The following is a 16,517-nucleotide window of genomic DNA, read 5'->3' on the forward strand; positions in this document are numbered from 1 at the left end:
GCTGCATTTCCTGTGTCACACCAACCAATCTCTCATCACCATACCTTCATTTAATATTTTCCAATGATTCATAGGCATCAAAGTTTCAACACGTTTCGTGTGTGTTTGCTAATACTTGTTCTTTGGATAGCATTCAATCCAACTAATGGCTGAAGGCTGACATTCATTTTCAAATATTTGGCAGATTTATGTAAAAGCAAGAATCCAATGACCAAATTTTATTTTTCTCCTGATACCAATTCTGATATAGGTATAAAAAAGGTGTCTGACGTTGTGGTTACCAATCAGATATATTTGCATAAAATATTAGATTCCATCACAGGTGCTCAAATCGTTTTTTCTGAAAATCAACAAATTAAACTGGATGCAGGGCCACAGGCCAAAACTAAACCTTGATGTTGTGCGAACAACATACAACCCCAATTCTAATGAAGTTGGGACATTGTGTGAAATGTAAATAAAAACAGAATACAATGATTTGCAAATCTTCTTCAACCTATATTCAATTGAATACACCACAAAGACAAGATATTTAATGTTCAAACTGATAAACTTTATTGTTTTGTGCAAATATTTTCTCATTTTGAAATGGATGCCTGCAACACATTTCAAAAAAGTTGAGACAGTGGTAACCAGAGACTGGGAAGTTGATGAATGCTCAAAGAACACCTGTTTGGAACATTCCACAGGTGAACAGGTTAATTGGAAACAGGTGAGTGTCATGACTGGGTATAAAAGGAGCATCCGCAAAGGCTCAGCCATTCACAAGCAAAGATGGGGTGAAGATCACCACTTTGTGAACAACTGTGTGAAAAAATAGACCAACAGTTTAAGAACAATGTTTCTCAATGTTCAATTGCAAGGAATTTAGGGATTTCATCATCTACAGTCCATAATATAATCAGAAGATTCAGAGAATCTGGAGAACTTTCTATACATAAGCGGCAAGGCCGAAAACCAACATTGAATGCCTGTGTCCTTCGATCCCTCAGGCGGCACTGCATTAAAAACTGACATCATTGTGTAAAGGATCTTACCACGTGGGCTCGAACACTTCAGAAAACCATTGTCAATTAACACAGTTTGTCGCTACATCGACAAGTGAAAGTTAAAACTCTACCATGCAAAGCGAAAGCCATACATCAACAACATCCAGAAACGCTGCCGCCTTCTCTGGGCCCGAGCTCATTTGAAATGGACAGACTCAAAGTGGAAAAGCATGCTGTGGTCTGATGAGTCCACATTTCAAATTGTTTTTGGAAATCATGGACGTCGTGTACTCCGGACCAAAGAGGAAAAAGACCATTCAGATTGTTACCTGCGCAAAGTTCAAAACCCAGCATGTGTGATGGTATGGGGGTGTGTTAGTGTCCATGGGATGGGCAACGTACACCTCTGTGATGGCACCATCAATGCTGAAAGGTACATCCAGGTTTTGGAGCAACACATGCTGCCAGCCAAGCAACGTCTTTTCAGGGACGTCCCTGCTTATTTCAGTGAGACGATGCCAAGCCACATTCTGCACGTGTTACAACAGAATGGCTTCGGAGTAAAAGAGTGCGGATACTAGACTGGGCTGCCTGCAGTCCTGTCGCCCGCTGAAAATGTGTGGCACATTATGAAGCACAAAATATGACAACGGAGACCCTGGACTGTTGAACATCTGAAGTCGTACATCAACCAAGAATGGGAAAGAATTCTACCTACAAAGCTTTGTTCTCAGTTCCCAAACACTTATTGAGTGTTGTTAGAAGGAAAGGTGATGTAACACAGTGGTAAACATACCACTGTCCCAGCTTTTTTTGAAACGTGTTGCAGGCATCCATTTCAAAATGAGCAAATATTTGCACAAAAACAATAAGGTTTATCAGTTTGAACACTGAATATCTTGTCTTTGTGGTGTATTCAATTGAATATAGGTTGAAGAGGATTTGCAAATCATTGCATTCTGTTTTTATTTACATTTTACATAACATCCCAACTTCACTGGAATTGGGGTTGTACACACAATAACCTGCATTATATTTTGCAGAACATTAACATTCTAAATGAAAAATATAATTTCAAAATAATAAACCAGTCTAACAGTAAATTATTAATAATTATGAAAAACAAGGGGAATGTGGGTCAAATGTGGCCAGAGGTACCCCAAGTTGGGCAGCAATGCTCTCAAGTTGATAGGACTACATACAGGCTTACTACAAGAAGCAATTACAAACACCCACATTTCATTTAAAATGATGGCAGGTACTTGCGACAGCAGACTTCAAACAATAGTCTCAGAAGGTGTGAGTAAATTCTAGTCAAACTCATTACTTATGATGTTAATAAGTGCTCATTAAAATGACAGTACATGAGAAAGAATATCAAATGCGGCTTGCACCAGTACGAATAAATGTGTTAGTATGTACATCTCGTACTTTAAAAGTAAAAATAATCCTCATGACTACAGAAAAAAAAGTTTACTACACATTTACACCATGTAAGATTCACCCTACAAATAAAGTGCAACAATGTAACAATCAGAAAAGAAGACCAACCCCCCCTCAAAAATCTATCTATAACAGGAAACTTTGAAAAAGAAAAATTAAACAAAAGTGTTACTTCCAGTCATCATCTTACATGAATTTATTCTTGGGCTTCTTCTCCCTGGGAAATGGATACTTCCACTGAGTAATGCGGCCGACCTCTCCAGACATAAAAGTGAGGTAACGCAGGGTTTCCACGGCCACATTAGTATGTGGAACCTTGCAGAGGCCTTCACGTTGCCAAACATACAGAGCCACCACTGGAGAGTTATAGTTCTGGACCCACTGAACATCTCCAGACTCACTGTCCACAGTCACCACCAGACCATCCCCATTGGACACAAAATGAGCCATCTCTGGAGGACCAAAGAGCATAAACATGATGGCACAGATTTCTAACTTTAGAGCACACTGGAGGTGTTTCCAGCTATCTTACTGTATTTGGTGTCATCATCAGGAAGGGTGGAGGCATAGTCAGAGTAGGTGGCATTCCAGCGCAGCTCTCGGCTCTTGGTGTCATACATGGTGATGGTGTATTCTAATATGAGGATAAAGAAGACATGCCCACACAGAAAGATGAAATCAGATGCCCTGCACTGACATGGCATCTCATGATAGTTATTATGTCGGCAGAACCTCGATAATTTTTGTCACTTGTACGTATGTTGCCTGTTGTGTTCACATGTGCAATTGTTTTCAATAGAATGTTGCCAACATGACGGCAGAATAAACAGCATGGTTTTTACAACTGTAGTGCAGCATCTGAGTGTCGCCCACCACAGCACCTACGCTAAATTAACAGAATGTATTTATTTGCGCTCTGATTGGCTGATTACCGGTCTGATATTTTCTCATATTTGACCAGTTACCATGACAATCGGTCCACAACGTATATTTTCATTACAAACCAGCAAGCTAAAAACATGATGAGAAAAACCAAGTCAGACATGAACGTACTCAAATATCTAAACAGCACTGGAAAAAACACACAGATTGGAAGCTTACCAGCTAACGACTGGACCATCTGTTAAGATAGTGGAGGTGAAGAAGGTGAATGAGCCCAACACCGTAAGCAGCATATTCAAGTGACACTAAGTTTTTGTGTTTATATATATATAGCAGTGGTCTCCAAACTATTCCAGAAAGGGCCAAGAGGGTGCAGGTTTTCTTTGCAGCCACTGACTCCAGCGGGTGATTTCACTGATTAACATCACTTGGAGCAGGTGGGATGAGTTCATCAGTGAAATCACCTGCTGGAGTCAGTGGCTGCAAAGAAAACCTGCACCCTCTCGGCCCTTTCTGGAATAGTTTGGAGACCACTGCTATATATACGAGGTCTGTTAGAAAAGTATCCAACCTTTTTATTTTTTTCAAAAACCTGATGGATTTGAATCACGTGTGCTTGCATGAGCCAACCTCGAACCTTCGTGCGCATGCGTGATTTTTTTCACGCCTGTTGGTTGCATCATTTGCTTGTAAGCAGCCTTTGTGTGAGGATGGGTGGAGTCTCTCGTCGTTTTTTTCTTTACAAGGAAATGGCGGAATGACTGGAGCAGCGCGACTGCATCAAATTTTGCCACAAACTGGGCAATAGCCAGGTGGAAACCATTTGGATTATTCATACGGCTTTCGGTGACGATCCTCTGGGCATCACACAGATTAAGGAGCGGTACAACCGGTTTAAAGACGTCCGCACAACGGTGGAGAGCGCGCCGAGCTCCGATTGGCAACAACACGCTGAAACGACCGGATCATTTCCAAAGTGAACACTGTGGTGATGTGGGACCGTCATGTGACTATCCGAGAAATTACGAAAGAGGTGGACATCAGCACTTTTTCGGCACATTCCACTGTGAAAGAAGATTTTGCCATGAAAAGAGTGGCGGCGAAATTCATCGGCACGAAGCTGAACGCGCAGCAACAGCGCCTCCGTGATGAAGCCTCACAGGACATGCTGTGACGTCCAGCTTGTCCACAATTTCTCGGATAGTCACACGACTGAAAAGCCACCGAAAGCCGTCTGAATCTTCCGAATGGTTGACAAGCTGGGCATGTCACAACATGTCCCGTGAGACTTCAACATGGAGGCGCATTTGCTGCGCCATCAGCTTCATGCCAATGAATTTTGCCGCCACTCTTTTCATGCGCACGAAGGTTTAAGGGTGGCTCATGCAAGCACACGTGATTCAAATCCATCAGGTTTTTGAAAAAAATAAAAAGGTCGGATACTTTTCTAACCCTAACCCTCGTAGTAAGTCCGTTCAGCTGCTCCCTTGTTTGCACTCGGGGTCGCCACGGCAAATCCAAGGTGGATCTGCATGTTGAATTGGCACAGGTTTTACGCTGGATGCCCTTCCTGATGCAACTCCACATTACATGGAGAAATGTGGCAGGGGTGGGTACCTTCTGCACTGAAACCAAGCACATTAACCACTTGGCCATATTACCCATATAATAAATGAATTATTAACCTCGCTTACTCAGTCTGTACGGGGATATCAGACCTCTGTTTTTCGCACCGTCAACACCTCGGTCTGATATTTCCCTGTACAGACCTCTCACTCGGTTAATAATCATTTATTTTTCTGACATTTTTAGCCACTATATTGCTGCTGTTGTCAACACATGCTGTCGATGTCTGAGCTTCAGATGACTTATAAAAAGTCTGATCTGTTATACAACCCTGGCAAAAATTATGGAATCACCGGCCTCAGAGGATGTTCATTCAGTTGTTTAATTTTGTAGAAAAAAAGCAGATCACAGACATGACACAAAACTAAAGTCATTTCAAATGGCAACTTTCTGGCTTTAAGAAACACTATAAGAAATCAAGAAAAAAAGATTGTGGCAGTCAGTAACGGTTACTTTTTTAGACCAAGCAGAGGAAAAAAAATATGGAATCACTCAATTCTGAGGAAAAAATTATGGAATCACCCTGTAAATTTTCATCCCCCAAATTAACACCTGCATCAAATCAGATCTGCTCATTGAGAGAAGCTGCAGAGAGGTCTTACACACCTCTCTGCAGCTTCTCTCCCCCTGCCATCCCCTCATTACCCCATCCCCGTAGAGACGGTGCCTGCTCCTAGACCACCAATAACCAGCAAAAATCTATTTAAGCATAAAAATTCAAAAAGAAAAAATAATATAGCACCTTCAACTGCACCACAGACTAAAACAGTTAAATGTGGTCTATTAAACATTAGGTCTCTCTCTTCTAAGTCCCTGTTGGTAAATGATATAATAATTGATCAACATATTGATTTATTCTGCCTTACAGAAACCTGGTTACAGCAGGATGAATATGTTAGTTTAAATGAGTCAACACCCCCGAGTCACACTAACTGTCAGAATGCTCGTAGCACGGGCCGGGGCGGAGGATTAGCAGCAATCTTCCATTCCAGCTTATTAATTAATCAAAAACCCAGACAGAGCTTTAATTCATTTGAAAGCTTGACTCTTAGTCTTGTCCATCCAAATTGGAAGTCCCAAAAAACAGTTTTATTTGTTATTATCTATCGTCCACCTGGTCGTTACTGTGAGTTTCTCTGTGAATTTTCAGACCTTTTGTCTGACTTAGTGCTTAGCTCAGATAATTATAGTGGGCGATTTTAACATCCACACAGATGCTGAGAATGACAGCCTCAACACTGCATTTAATCTATTATTAGACTCTATTGGCTTTGCTCAAAAAGTAAATGAGTCCACCCACCACTTTAATCATATCTTAGATCTTGTTCTGACTTATGGTATGGAAATAGAAGACTTAACAGTATTCCCTGAAAACTCCCTTCTGTCTGATCATTTCTTAATAACATTTACATTTACTCTGATGGACTACCCAGCAGTGGGGAATAAGTTTCATTACACTAGAAGTCTTTCAGAAAGCGCTGTAACTAGGTTTAAGGATATGATTCCTTCTTTATGTTCTCTAATGCCATATACCAACACAGTGCAGAGTAGCTACCTAAACTCTGTAAGTGAGATAGAGTATCTCGTCAATAGTTTTACATCCTCATTGAAGACAACTTTGGATGCTGTAGCTCCTCTGAAAAAGAGAGCTTTAAATCAGAAGTGCCTGACTCCGTGGTATAACTCACAAACTCGTAGCTTAAAGCAGATAACCCGTAAGTTGGAGAGGAAATGGCGTCTCACTAATTTAGAAGATCTTCACTTAGCCTGGAAAAAGAGTTTGTTGCTCTATAAAAAAGCTCTCTGTAAAGCTAGGACATCTTTCTACTCATCACTAATTGAAGAAAATAAGAACAACCCCAGGTTTCTTTTCAGCACTGTAGCCAGGCTGACAAAGAGTCAGAGCTCTATTGAGCTGAGTATTCCATTAACTTTAACTAGTAATGACTTCATGACTTTCTTTGCTAACAAAATTTTAACTATTAGAGAAAAAATTACTCATAACCATCCCAAAGACGTATCGTTATCTTTGGCTGCTTTCAGTGATGCCGGTATTTGGTTAGACTCTTTCTCTCCGATTGTTCTGTCTGAGTTATTTTCATTAGTTACTTCATCCAAACCATCAACATGTTTATTAGACCCCATTCCTACCAGGCTGCTCAAGGAAGCCCTACCATTATTTAATGCTTCGATCTTAAATATGATCGGTGGCAGTAATTAAACCATTACTTAAAAAGCCATCACTTGACCCAGCTATCTTAGCTAATTACAGGCCAATCTCCAACCTTCCTTTTCTCTCAAAAATTCTTGAAAGGGTAGTTGTAAAACAGCTAACTGATCATCTGCAGAGGAATGGTCTATTTGAAGAGTTTCAGTCAGGTTTTAGAATTCATCATAGTACAGAAACAGCATTAGTGAAGGTTACAAATGATCTTCTTATGGCCTCGGACAGTGGACTCATCTCTGTGCTTGTTCTGTTAGACCTCAGTGCTGCTTTTGATACTGTTGACCATAAAATTTTATTACAGAGATTAGAGCATGCCATAGGTATTAAAGGCACTGCGCTGCGGTGGTTTGAATCATATTTGTCTAATAGATTACAATTTGTTCATGTAAATGGGGAATCTTCTTCACAGACTAAAGTTAATTATGGAGTTCCACAAGGTTCTGTGCTAGGACCAATTTTATTTACTTTATACATGCTTCCCTTAGGTAGTATTATTAGACGGTATTGCTTAAATTTTCATTGTTACGCAGATGATACCCAGCTTTATCTATCCATGAAGCCAGAGGACACACACCAATTAGCTAAACTGCAGGATTGTCTTACAGACATAAAGACATGGATGACCTCTAATTTCCTGCTTTTAAACTCAGATAAAACTGAAGTTATTGTACTTGGCCCCACAAATCTTAGAAACATGGTGTCTAACCAGATCCTTACTCTGGATGGCATTACCCTGACCTCTAGTAATACTGTGAGAAATCTTGGAGTCATTTTTGATCAGGATATGTCATTCAAAGCGCATATTAAACAAATATGTAGGACTGCTTTTTTGCATTTACGCAATATCTCTAAAATCAGAAAGGTCTTGTCTCAGAGTGATGCTGAAAAACTAATTCATGCATTTATTTCCTCTAGGCTGGACTATTGTAATTCATTATTATCAGGTTGTCCTAAAAGTTCCCTAAAAAGCCTTCAGTTAATTCAAAATGGTGCAGCTAGAGTACTGACGGGGACTAGAAGGAGAGAGCATATCTCACCCATATTGGCCTCTCTTCATTGGCTTCCTGTTAATTCTAGAATAGAATTTAAAATTCTTCTTCTTACTTATAAGGTTTTGAATAATCAGGTCCCATCTTATCTTAGGGACCTCGTAGTACCATATCACCCCAATAGAGCGCTTCGCTCTCAGACTGCAGGCTTACTTGTAGTTCCTAGGGTTTGTAAGAGTAGAATGGGAGGCAGAGCCTTCAGCTTTCAGGCTCCTCTCCTGTGGAACCAGCTCCCAATTCAGATCAGGGAGACAGACACCCTCTCTACTTTTAAGATTAGGCTTAAAACTTTCCTTTTTGCTAAAGCTTATAGTTAGGGCTGGATCAGGTGACCCTGAACCATCCCTTAGTTATGCTGCTATAGACGTAGACTGCTGGGGGGTTCCCATGATGCACTGTTTCTTTCTCTTTTTGCTCTGTATGCACCACTCTGCATTTAATCATTAGTGATCGATCTCTGCTCCCCTCCACAGCATGTCTTTTTCCTGGTTCTCTCCCTCAGCCCCAACCAGTCCCAGCAGAAGACTGCCCCTCCCTGAGCCTGGTTCTGCTGGAGGTTTCTTCCTGTTAAAAGGGATTTTTTCCTTCTCACTGTAGCCAAGTGCTTGCTCACAGGGGGTCGTTTTGACCGTTGGGGTTTTACATAATTATTGTATGGCCTTGCCTTACAATATAAAGCGCCTTGGGGCAACTGTTTGTTGTGATTTGGCGCTATATAAAAAAATTGATTGATTGATTGATTGATTGATTGATTGACATTGACCCTATGTGTCTTTTTGCAAGGAATGTTTTTGCAGTTTTTGCTCTATGGCAAGATGCATTATCATCTTGAAAAATGATTTCATCATCCCCAAACATCCTTTCAATTGTCCAAAATATCAACATAAACTTGTGCATTTATTGATGATGTAATGACAGCCATCTCCCCAGTGCCTTTACCTGACATGCAGCCCCATATCATCAATGACTGGAAATTTACATGTTCTCTTCAGGCAGTCATCTTTATAAATCTCATTGGAAAGGCACCAAACAAAAGTTCCAGCATCATCACCTTGCCCAATGTAGATTCGAGATTCATCACTGAATATGACTTTCATCCAGTCATCCACAGTCCACAATTGCTTTTCCTTAGCCCATTGTAACCTTGTTTTTTTCTGTTTAGGTGTTAATGATGCCTTTCGTTTAGCTTTTCTGTATGTAAATACCATTTCCTTTAGGCGGTTTCTTACAGTTCGGTCACAGACGTTGACTCCAGTTTCCTCCCATTCGTTCCTCATTTGTTTTGTTGTACATTTTTCGATTTTTGAGACATATTGCTTTAAGTTTTCTGTCTTGACGCTTTGATGTCTTCCTTGGTCTACCAGTATGTTTGCCTTTAACAACCTTCCCATGTTGTTTGTATTTGGTCCAGAGTTTAGACACAGCTGACTGTGAACAACCAACATCTTTTGCAACATTGCGTGATGATTTACTCTCTTTTAAGAGTTTGATAATCCTCTCCTTTGGTTCAATTGACATCTCTCGTGTTGGAGCCATGATTCATGTCAGTCCACTTGGTGCAACAGCTCTCCAAGGTGTGTTCACTCCTTTTTAGATGCAGACTAACGAGCAGATCTGATATGATGCAGGTGTTAGTTTTGGGGATGAAAATTTACAGGGTGATTCCATAATTTTTTCCTCAGAATTGAGTGATTCCATATTTTTTTCCTCTGCTTGGTCTAAAAAAGTAACCGTTACTGACTGCCACAATCTTTTTTCTTGATTTCTTATAGTGTTTCTTAAAGCCAGAAAGTTGCCATTTGAAATGACTTTAGTTTTGTGTCATGTCTGTGATCTGCTTTTTTTCTACAAAATTAAACAACTGAATGAACATCCTCCGAGGCCGGTGATTCCATAATTTTTGCCAGGGCTTGTACACCCAATTGTTCCGTCTTGTGTTCACAATGACGGATTGTTCATAAGCCAAGATTTCCAAGTGCAATAGTTATGACAAGCCCACATGGACCACACTGGACACTGAAACTCTGCAGAGAATTTGTTTTTGGGTGTAAAAACGCTGCTTTGCAGGATTAAATTTCCTCTCTTTCTAAGGATGAAATACAGAGAATATAAGTGAGCAGACTGTGCAAAGCTAAACCTTACATGCAGGTCGGTTTGTTTGTCTCATGTGCAGAAATAATAATAATAATAATAATAATGGCTCAATGTAGGCCTGAATGAGGAAAAACTGCACATGATCTACTAATATAAATGCACATTTGGCCCATCGATGCATGTGGCTGTTGCCGCAATCAAAGTGTTGCAACAGAAAGCTACAAAAATCTGAGCCCACTGCGCTTTTTGGCACCAAAATGAGAGCAACCTGAACAAGCTTTGGTATCAAGTTCACTGTAATGTTTATCATGCCAGCTTCCTCGGGCATTATGATCTACAAAAACAAAGCATGCACTGTTTTGTTGTTGATGCTCAGGCATGTATACTGAACAAGAAGAAGGATGAGGACGAAGAAGAATAAATAAAGAATTTGGATTTAACAGAATGGAAGACAAGTTAGCTTCATTCAACAGTTAAACATAAAAGTAAACTGCAAAGAAATGATACTGTTTTGGATGTTTTGTTGCTGCTTCACTTTTTACCCGTGCGCCCCAGATAAAGTAGAGACGACGACGGGCACAGCATCTCAGCGAATGAAGATGTCAGGGTTTGCTGTTTCTCACCAGTCAGGAGGTCCACCACGTACCACAAGTCCTGCTTCTTTCCTGTGCACAAACATCAAAAGATTACCAACACAGAGGGCAAAGGTCATCAAGAGGGGTATGACATCTATATGTTTTTTGTTTTTTTACTCTTCCATCCAGAAAATATGACATGGATGGTGCTCAAAAAGTACTTCTGATACTGCATCAACATGCTGGTGGCAAGCAGCAGATGTAAATGAGATGTTCCCACATTTCTAATAAGAGGAAAATGGAAAATCTGCAAATGCTGGACATCTAACGCTACAAACTTTGGACTTGTTCCACTTGCTTCCGTGACAAGTACAAATCAGATTACAGATTGTCCCAGTATATTACTGGTGTGGCCCAGATTCAAGAATATCAGTTGAAAAATCCCTTTTCAGGTTGGGGCTTAGAGTCATTGCTTTCCTGCATGTTGACAGGGAGAAGCGTTTCTTTGCCACATGGACAAGTGTTTGTCCCAACATCCAGTCATATGTCAGTCAGTAAGAGTGATGGCTCCCAACCCCAGTCCTCAGGGACATCTAACCTGCACATTTTTCACCTTTCCTTTCTCTGCTAAAAACTGATTAGGGAATTCAGGTGCTCAGCCAACCAGACTTGAGTAGGATTACTGCGAAACGTAATTAGTTACTGAATACAAATACAGTTGGAGTATTTTTGGAATACCTACAATGTAAATACATTAATAAAAATGATGCACCTCATACATACAGGCATGAGAAATCCTCAAATTTGTCCAGGGTCTGGGGGCCCCCTAGGGCTCCTGCCAGATCCATGGCAAAGACCTGCCAGGGAGTGAAGCCCCCAGAACCTCCTGGGTTTTAGGCAAAATTGGACACCCTTTCAAGCATTATTTTGGTGTGTTTAGGCCTCAGTATGTTAAATGCCCACAAACTAAATTGTCAGTAAGATGGAAATCATTTGTCATTAGTCCTACCATCAGTGGTCTTGCCTAACAGATGCTTGGAAAAGTTACAGTACTTATTCAGTTATTTTTCGAAACTGTGGACTTTTGCCAACTTGGCTGTGCACACACTTTGAACACAACGCTTGGCCCAGTGAGCTCAAGACCGTACAGGGTAGAAACAATGGACACTTCCTTCAACTCTGTTAATTTTTTGAGAGATTTTGTTGATTTCTGCATCCAGACATGCGCAGAGGCTGCCATCTGTAGGCGAGCATGAGGCCGTTTTAGCCCAGTTAACAGGCTGCATACACGCACAGCTGAAAATCCCCACAAGGCCATTTTTCAGACGCTGCTTGTACACACAGCTGTATTTCTTCCACTCATACCTGTCAGTTACTGTATGGATGACAGACACTCATGAGTGTGCACCAAGGTGTCTCAACAGCAGAGTATAAGGTTGTTTTTAACAGGCTGTGTTCACAAATAAACAACATGCACATGCAGCTACAGCCCCTCCTTTCACAGTGTGATTTTTACCACAACTGCATTGAAGTTAAAGCAGTTATCACTTTTAAAACAAGTCATCATGACATGAATCACACTTAAGGAAACTCTGCAATTAAGCTACAGTTCACATGTTCCAATGTGTGTGTGGTCCATATGAACCACACATCAACTGTGATGTTACACCACTACGAGCAGCCAAAAAACCCCAAAACATTTTCTCTCGAATTTGCATTGATCTCAGGAATGGTCCAGATAGTCCTAAAAATCCAGAATTCTGAAAAAATATTGAAACTTCTCAAGCCTGCACATACTAAAACCAGACAACCACAATATATGTTTTTTGTTTTTGTTTTGTTTTGTTTTTTTTAATCTGACAAGCTATAAATTCATTCACAGGGGAGTTGGAGCCAACGCAGCAGTCATTGGGCAAGTGGTGGGGTACACCCTGGATGGGACACCAGTGCCACATATGGACAGACAAACACATTCACACTCTCACTTACACCTACAGCCAATTTCAAGTTTCCAATTCACTTAACATGGCCCACTTTGGAAGTGGGAGGAAGCCGGAGCACCCAGAGGGAACCCACGCAAACATGAGAAGAACATGCAAACTCTACACAAAAGGTTGCGGTCCAGGTGGGAAGCGATCCCAGTACCTTCTCACTGTGAGGCAACAGAGCTAAGCATTAAGACACCGTGCCACCCCTCTAATTATAAATTAAAACCAGGTATCTCAAAACATGGATTCATTTTCTAAAAGGATACATGGACAACCTTTATTGTACCGTGACTACAACTTTGGCACAGCAGTTTTTTGTTTTTTTTTTAAGTTAAACATTTACACTGTACTGTGAAAACTCATCAAAAATCATACATGGTAGCCAAGTCCAATCAAGTAAGAACAGCTATTAGACATTTATTAACGTACACACAGTACTGGGTGTCACCATTCAACTATTAAAGGTTACCATAATGTTCTTGGTGGAGGTATTAATCCTGACAAAGCGTCTCTGTACCTGAAGCTCAATGCAGGGCGTGGCCAATGGCATTGGCTTATTTAGCCAGCAGTTCAGGTCTGTCACACTCTACTTTGAAAACCTCACACGGACCGATGTGACAGAAGAGAATTTCAGCCTCCAGCGTTTTCAGACATTTGCACCTGCAATGTGCTTTGTATCAAGACATTCACTTGTATAAAAATAAAAGCGTCACTGATAATGAGGGAAATGGCACCTGCTTCCCCTTCAACATTACCCAGTCACTCAGGATGATTATCTTTTAGACCTGTTCAAAATGTCAAATGTTACAAAATCTTTTGGACCACATGTTGTTCTTGTTCCACTAATAAAATAAAAGATCTGTGCCAAATTTTACTGTAATCGGATGTTGTTTAGTGGTCCCCCACAAAGCAATAATTTTCCCCAAAGAAGCAATGAAGAAATCCAGTAATTCCAATAATGTTCTCCTCTGGGTGACCAATCAACCACCACTTTTTGCGAATAGAAGCCATCACATGTGCCTGTAAAAGAAAAATAATGGCATCAGAGTCTTCTCCCATTAGGGTGACGTTGCCTTGCCAGTGGAGGGAGAGGAAAATGTGTCACTCTGGGGGACCTCTAAATCTTATCTGATTGAGCTCAAAATTGGTCTGCACCTATAAAACCCCAACTGGAACAAAAACAACATGTGACCTGAAGTCTCTTACAACTTATATTTTTTCACTATATAACATGAACAGCCCGAGGAGTCACCCAGGGATGCTGGATCCATTCATATATGATGAGCATTTCACAAAAACTATATTCATCCTCACCATCATAGTGCTTAATGTCACAGCGGTCAGTAAAAAAGGACAATTCAGCAAACACAATCACGTTTTCAGCCTTACCCATGTAAAGGACGCCATCAGATGTTCGACAGGGAGAGGCTTGGACCAGTTCAGGAATAGTGAAGGGCAATTTCTGTTTTTTTTTTTGTTTTTTTTTGGTGGGGGGGTGGGGAGAGGAAAAAAAAATAGAAAGCTTAAGATGGGCTCCCTGAGACTACCAGATCATGCACAGGCATAATGTTACTCAGTCAGTGTTTGTAAAACTTTGTAAAAACCTTGTAACTGTTAGAATGGCCTAAGCAGTGGGTCACCCCTCTGAGTCTGGTCTGCTTGAGGTTTCTTCCTCAGTATCATCAGAGGGAGTTTTTCCTTACCACTGTCGCCTGTGTGCTTGCTCTAGACCTCAGTGCTTGCTCTGGACTTGTTTTTAATCAATTAGACTGCACGCAAAGCAGCCAAGTTAAATCCAGCCTGTAACATTAAGTGGTCTGAAGACATTTGGGTGTGCGTCACGGAACATTTCGACAACTACTCGTTTGAAGTGCCTTGAGGCAGCTTTGTTGTGATTTGGTACTAGATGAATGAAATAAACTGGAATTGGAATTCAGTGGGTCTGCAAAATTTCTGTCAGTAACTGGATTAGAAACTACTGCATATTCAGCTTTGAAATATTGGATTCTGAAAGCTACAGGTAAGAACCGGTGCACCTGTTATTTTGAGCCACATTGGCATCTTATCATTTGCAGTATTCTTTCATATATAAATTTTAATAAGAATGTTGGTACAGTGGGACATATCTGGGCTTGTTTGCATGCAACTGAATGCTTGCTTCTAGTCACAGGGTTCTGGGTGCCATAAATGCCACTGCTGCTTATCTTATAACAAAACGTTGCATTCACAGACAATGAAGCAACTTCAGAACGAGCATGTATTAATTTCAGACTGATGTACACAGGCCCCACAACTTGATCCCAGATAAGCGGTTGAAGATGAGTGAGTGAGTGAAATGTACATATGCGGTGAAAAAGACCGTTTTCACCTGAAGCACAGAACTGAGAAGTGAGATTATTTGTGATAAAGTTATTTCCTCTTACAGTCAGGCCTTCGTTGTTCTTTCCTCCCAGAGAGTACAGGCTGCCATCATTTGGGTCAGGCAAAAAGGCTGGCCTGGAAAGTAAAAAGCGGAAACGGCATGACATTGCACGACCATCATAGCCACGAGGTCACTTTAGCAGCTGAAAGATACTTACTCTGCCACATGTGTTGGGACCTGAAGAACTGGATCTGTGAGCAGAGACAACGTGAAAAGATGCAAGTCAGGATTAACAGGAATATTAACCTGCAATGGAAAATATGGCCACCAGCAGGAGTGACGTACTCGATCACACAGACCAAAGTCCACATGCAAACAGATTCCCTTGCGGCAAACAGGAAAGTCAAACAATCGTGTTAAAGGTTTTTCGTGAACGAGTCAGGCAATAACTTTGGGAACACAAATACAGTCTAATGAGTTCACATTAGCTTGAGTCAAAAAATGTACTTGTGAGCCTTCAAACGAGCTGCTGTTAAATGCTGCTTCCAACCAGTTACCCAAGGAAAACTTGCCAAGCAGATTTTTAGTCAAAGGGTTACTGTTTCAGTGGAAATGCATGCTAGTGACACTGTAGAAATATACTTTGATGTTTCCAGCTTTTACAGTGCGACATTTCTATTGTTGCAGATTTGAGTGAATTTGTGAAACGGGACAAGACACAACATATACAGATACCACCCGTGGAGAATTAGCAATAGCTCGCCTGTGCACTCACTCCTTCGGCTCCACTATCTGACCAACCTCCTCTACTTCAACAAATTCAACCACTTTACACAACCACATGTCGGCAAATGGAATAAATTGTCAATCAACTTCCAAAAAACACACAGCCGGCTTGTACTTTGTAATTTGAGAGGAATTAGAACCGACAAGGTACCACACAGGTCGGGGCTCAACTGTTCACACAAATAGTGCAGCAAATAACTGAAACAATAATTCACATGATGATACAAGCACCAATCCAGCAAAAATTTTCCTTAGATGTTGCTCTTTTGAAAAAACTGAGGAGCCACTTGCATTTTCAATAGGCGGCCACGTAGGGGTCAATTGAAGAATTACACAGGGGTTAAAATATAAAAATGCTCCAATCATATTGAAAACTATACTGCATTATTTGTCTGATCATAAAGATTCCAAAAAGGTATAGTTTGGACTATCTATGACTGAATGTTATGGGGTAAAAACCTTAAGAATGGTGACAAAGGTCAATTTCAGTTTGTAC

The 16,517-nt window shown here is 40.8% G+C and overlaps 1 protein-coding gene across 2 annotated transcripts in view; it reads right to left on the reverse strand.

Moving 5' to 3' along the window:
* LOC117527672 (serine/threonine-protein kinase/endoribonuclease IRE1-like) overlaps positions 1-16,517 on the reverse strand; it is an 81,949-nt gene that overhangs the window by 35,441 nt on the left and 29,991 nt on the right. Inside the window, exons 3-8 of one of the 2 annotated variants that reach the window (XM_034190117.1) lie at positions 15,453-15,486; positions 15,297-15,369; positions 14,258-14,335; positions 10,853-10,970; positions 2,965-3,066; positions 2,623-2,884 (exon numbers count right to left, since the gene is read on the reverse strand). In XM_034190117.1, the coding sequence (XP_034046008.1) occupies positions 2,623-2,884; positions 2,965-3,066; positions 10,853-10,970; positions 14,258-14,335; positions 15,297-15,369; positions 15,453-15,486 (667 nt within the window). Of the gene's footprint in view, positions 1-2,622; positions 2,885-2,964; positions 3,067-10,852; positions 10,976-14,257; positions 14,336-15,296; positions 15,370-15,452; positions 15,487-16,517 lie in introns of both variants that reach the window. The other variant, XM_034190116.1, reaches the window with a different exon arrangement.

The sequence above is a fragment of the Thalassophryne amazonica genome, chromosome 16, assembly GCF_902500255.1.
Source record: "Thalassophryne amazonica chromosome 16, fThaAma1.1, whole genome shotgun sequence".
Classification (NCBI taxonomy): Eukaryota; Metazoa; Chordata; class Actinopteri; order Batrachoidiformes; family Batrachoididae; genus Thalassophryne; species Thalassophryne amazonica.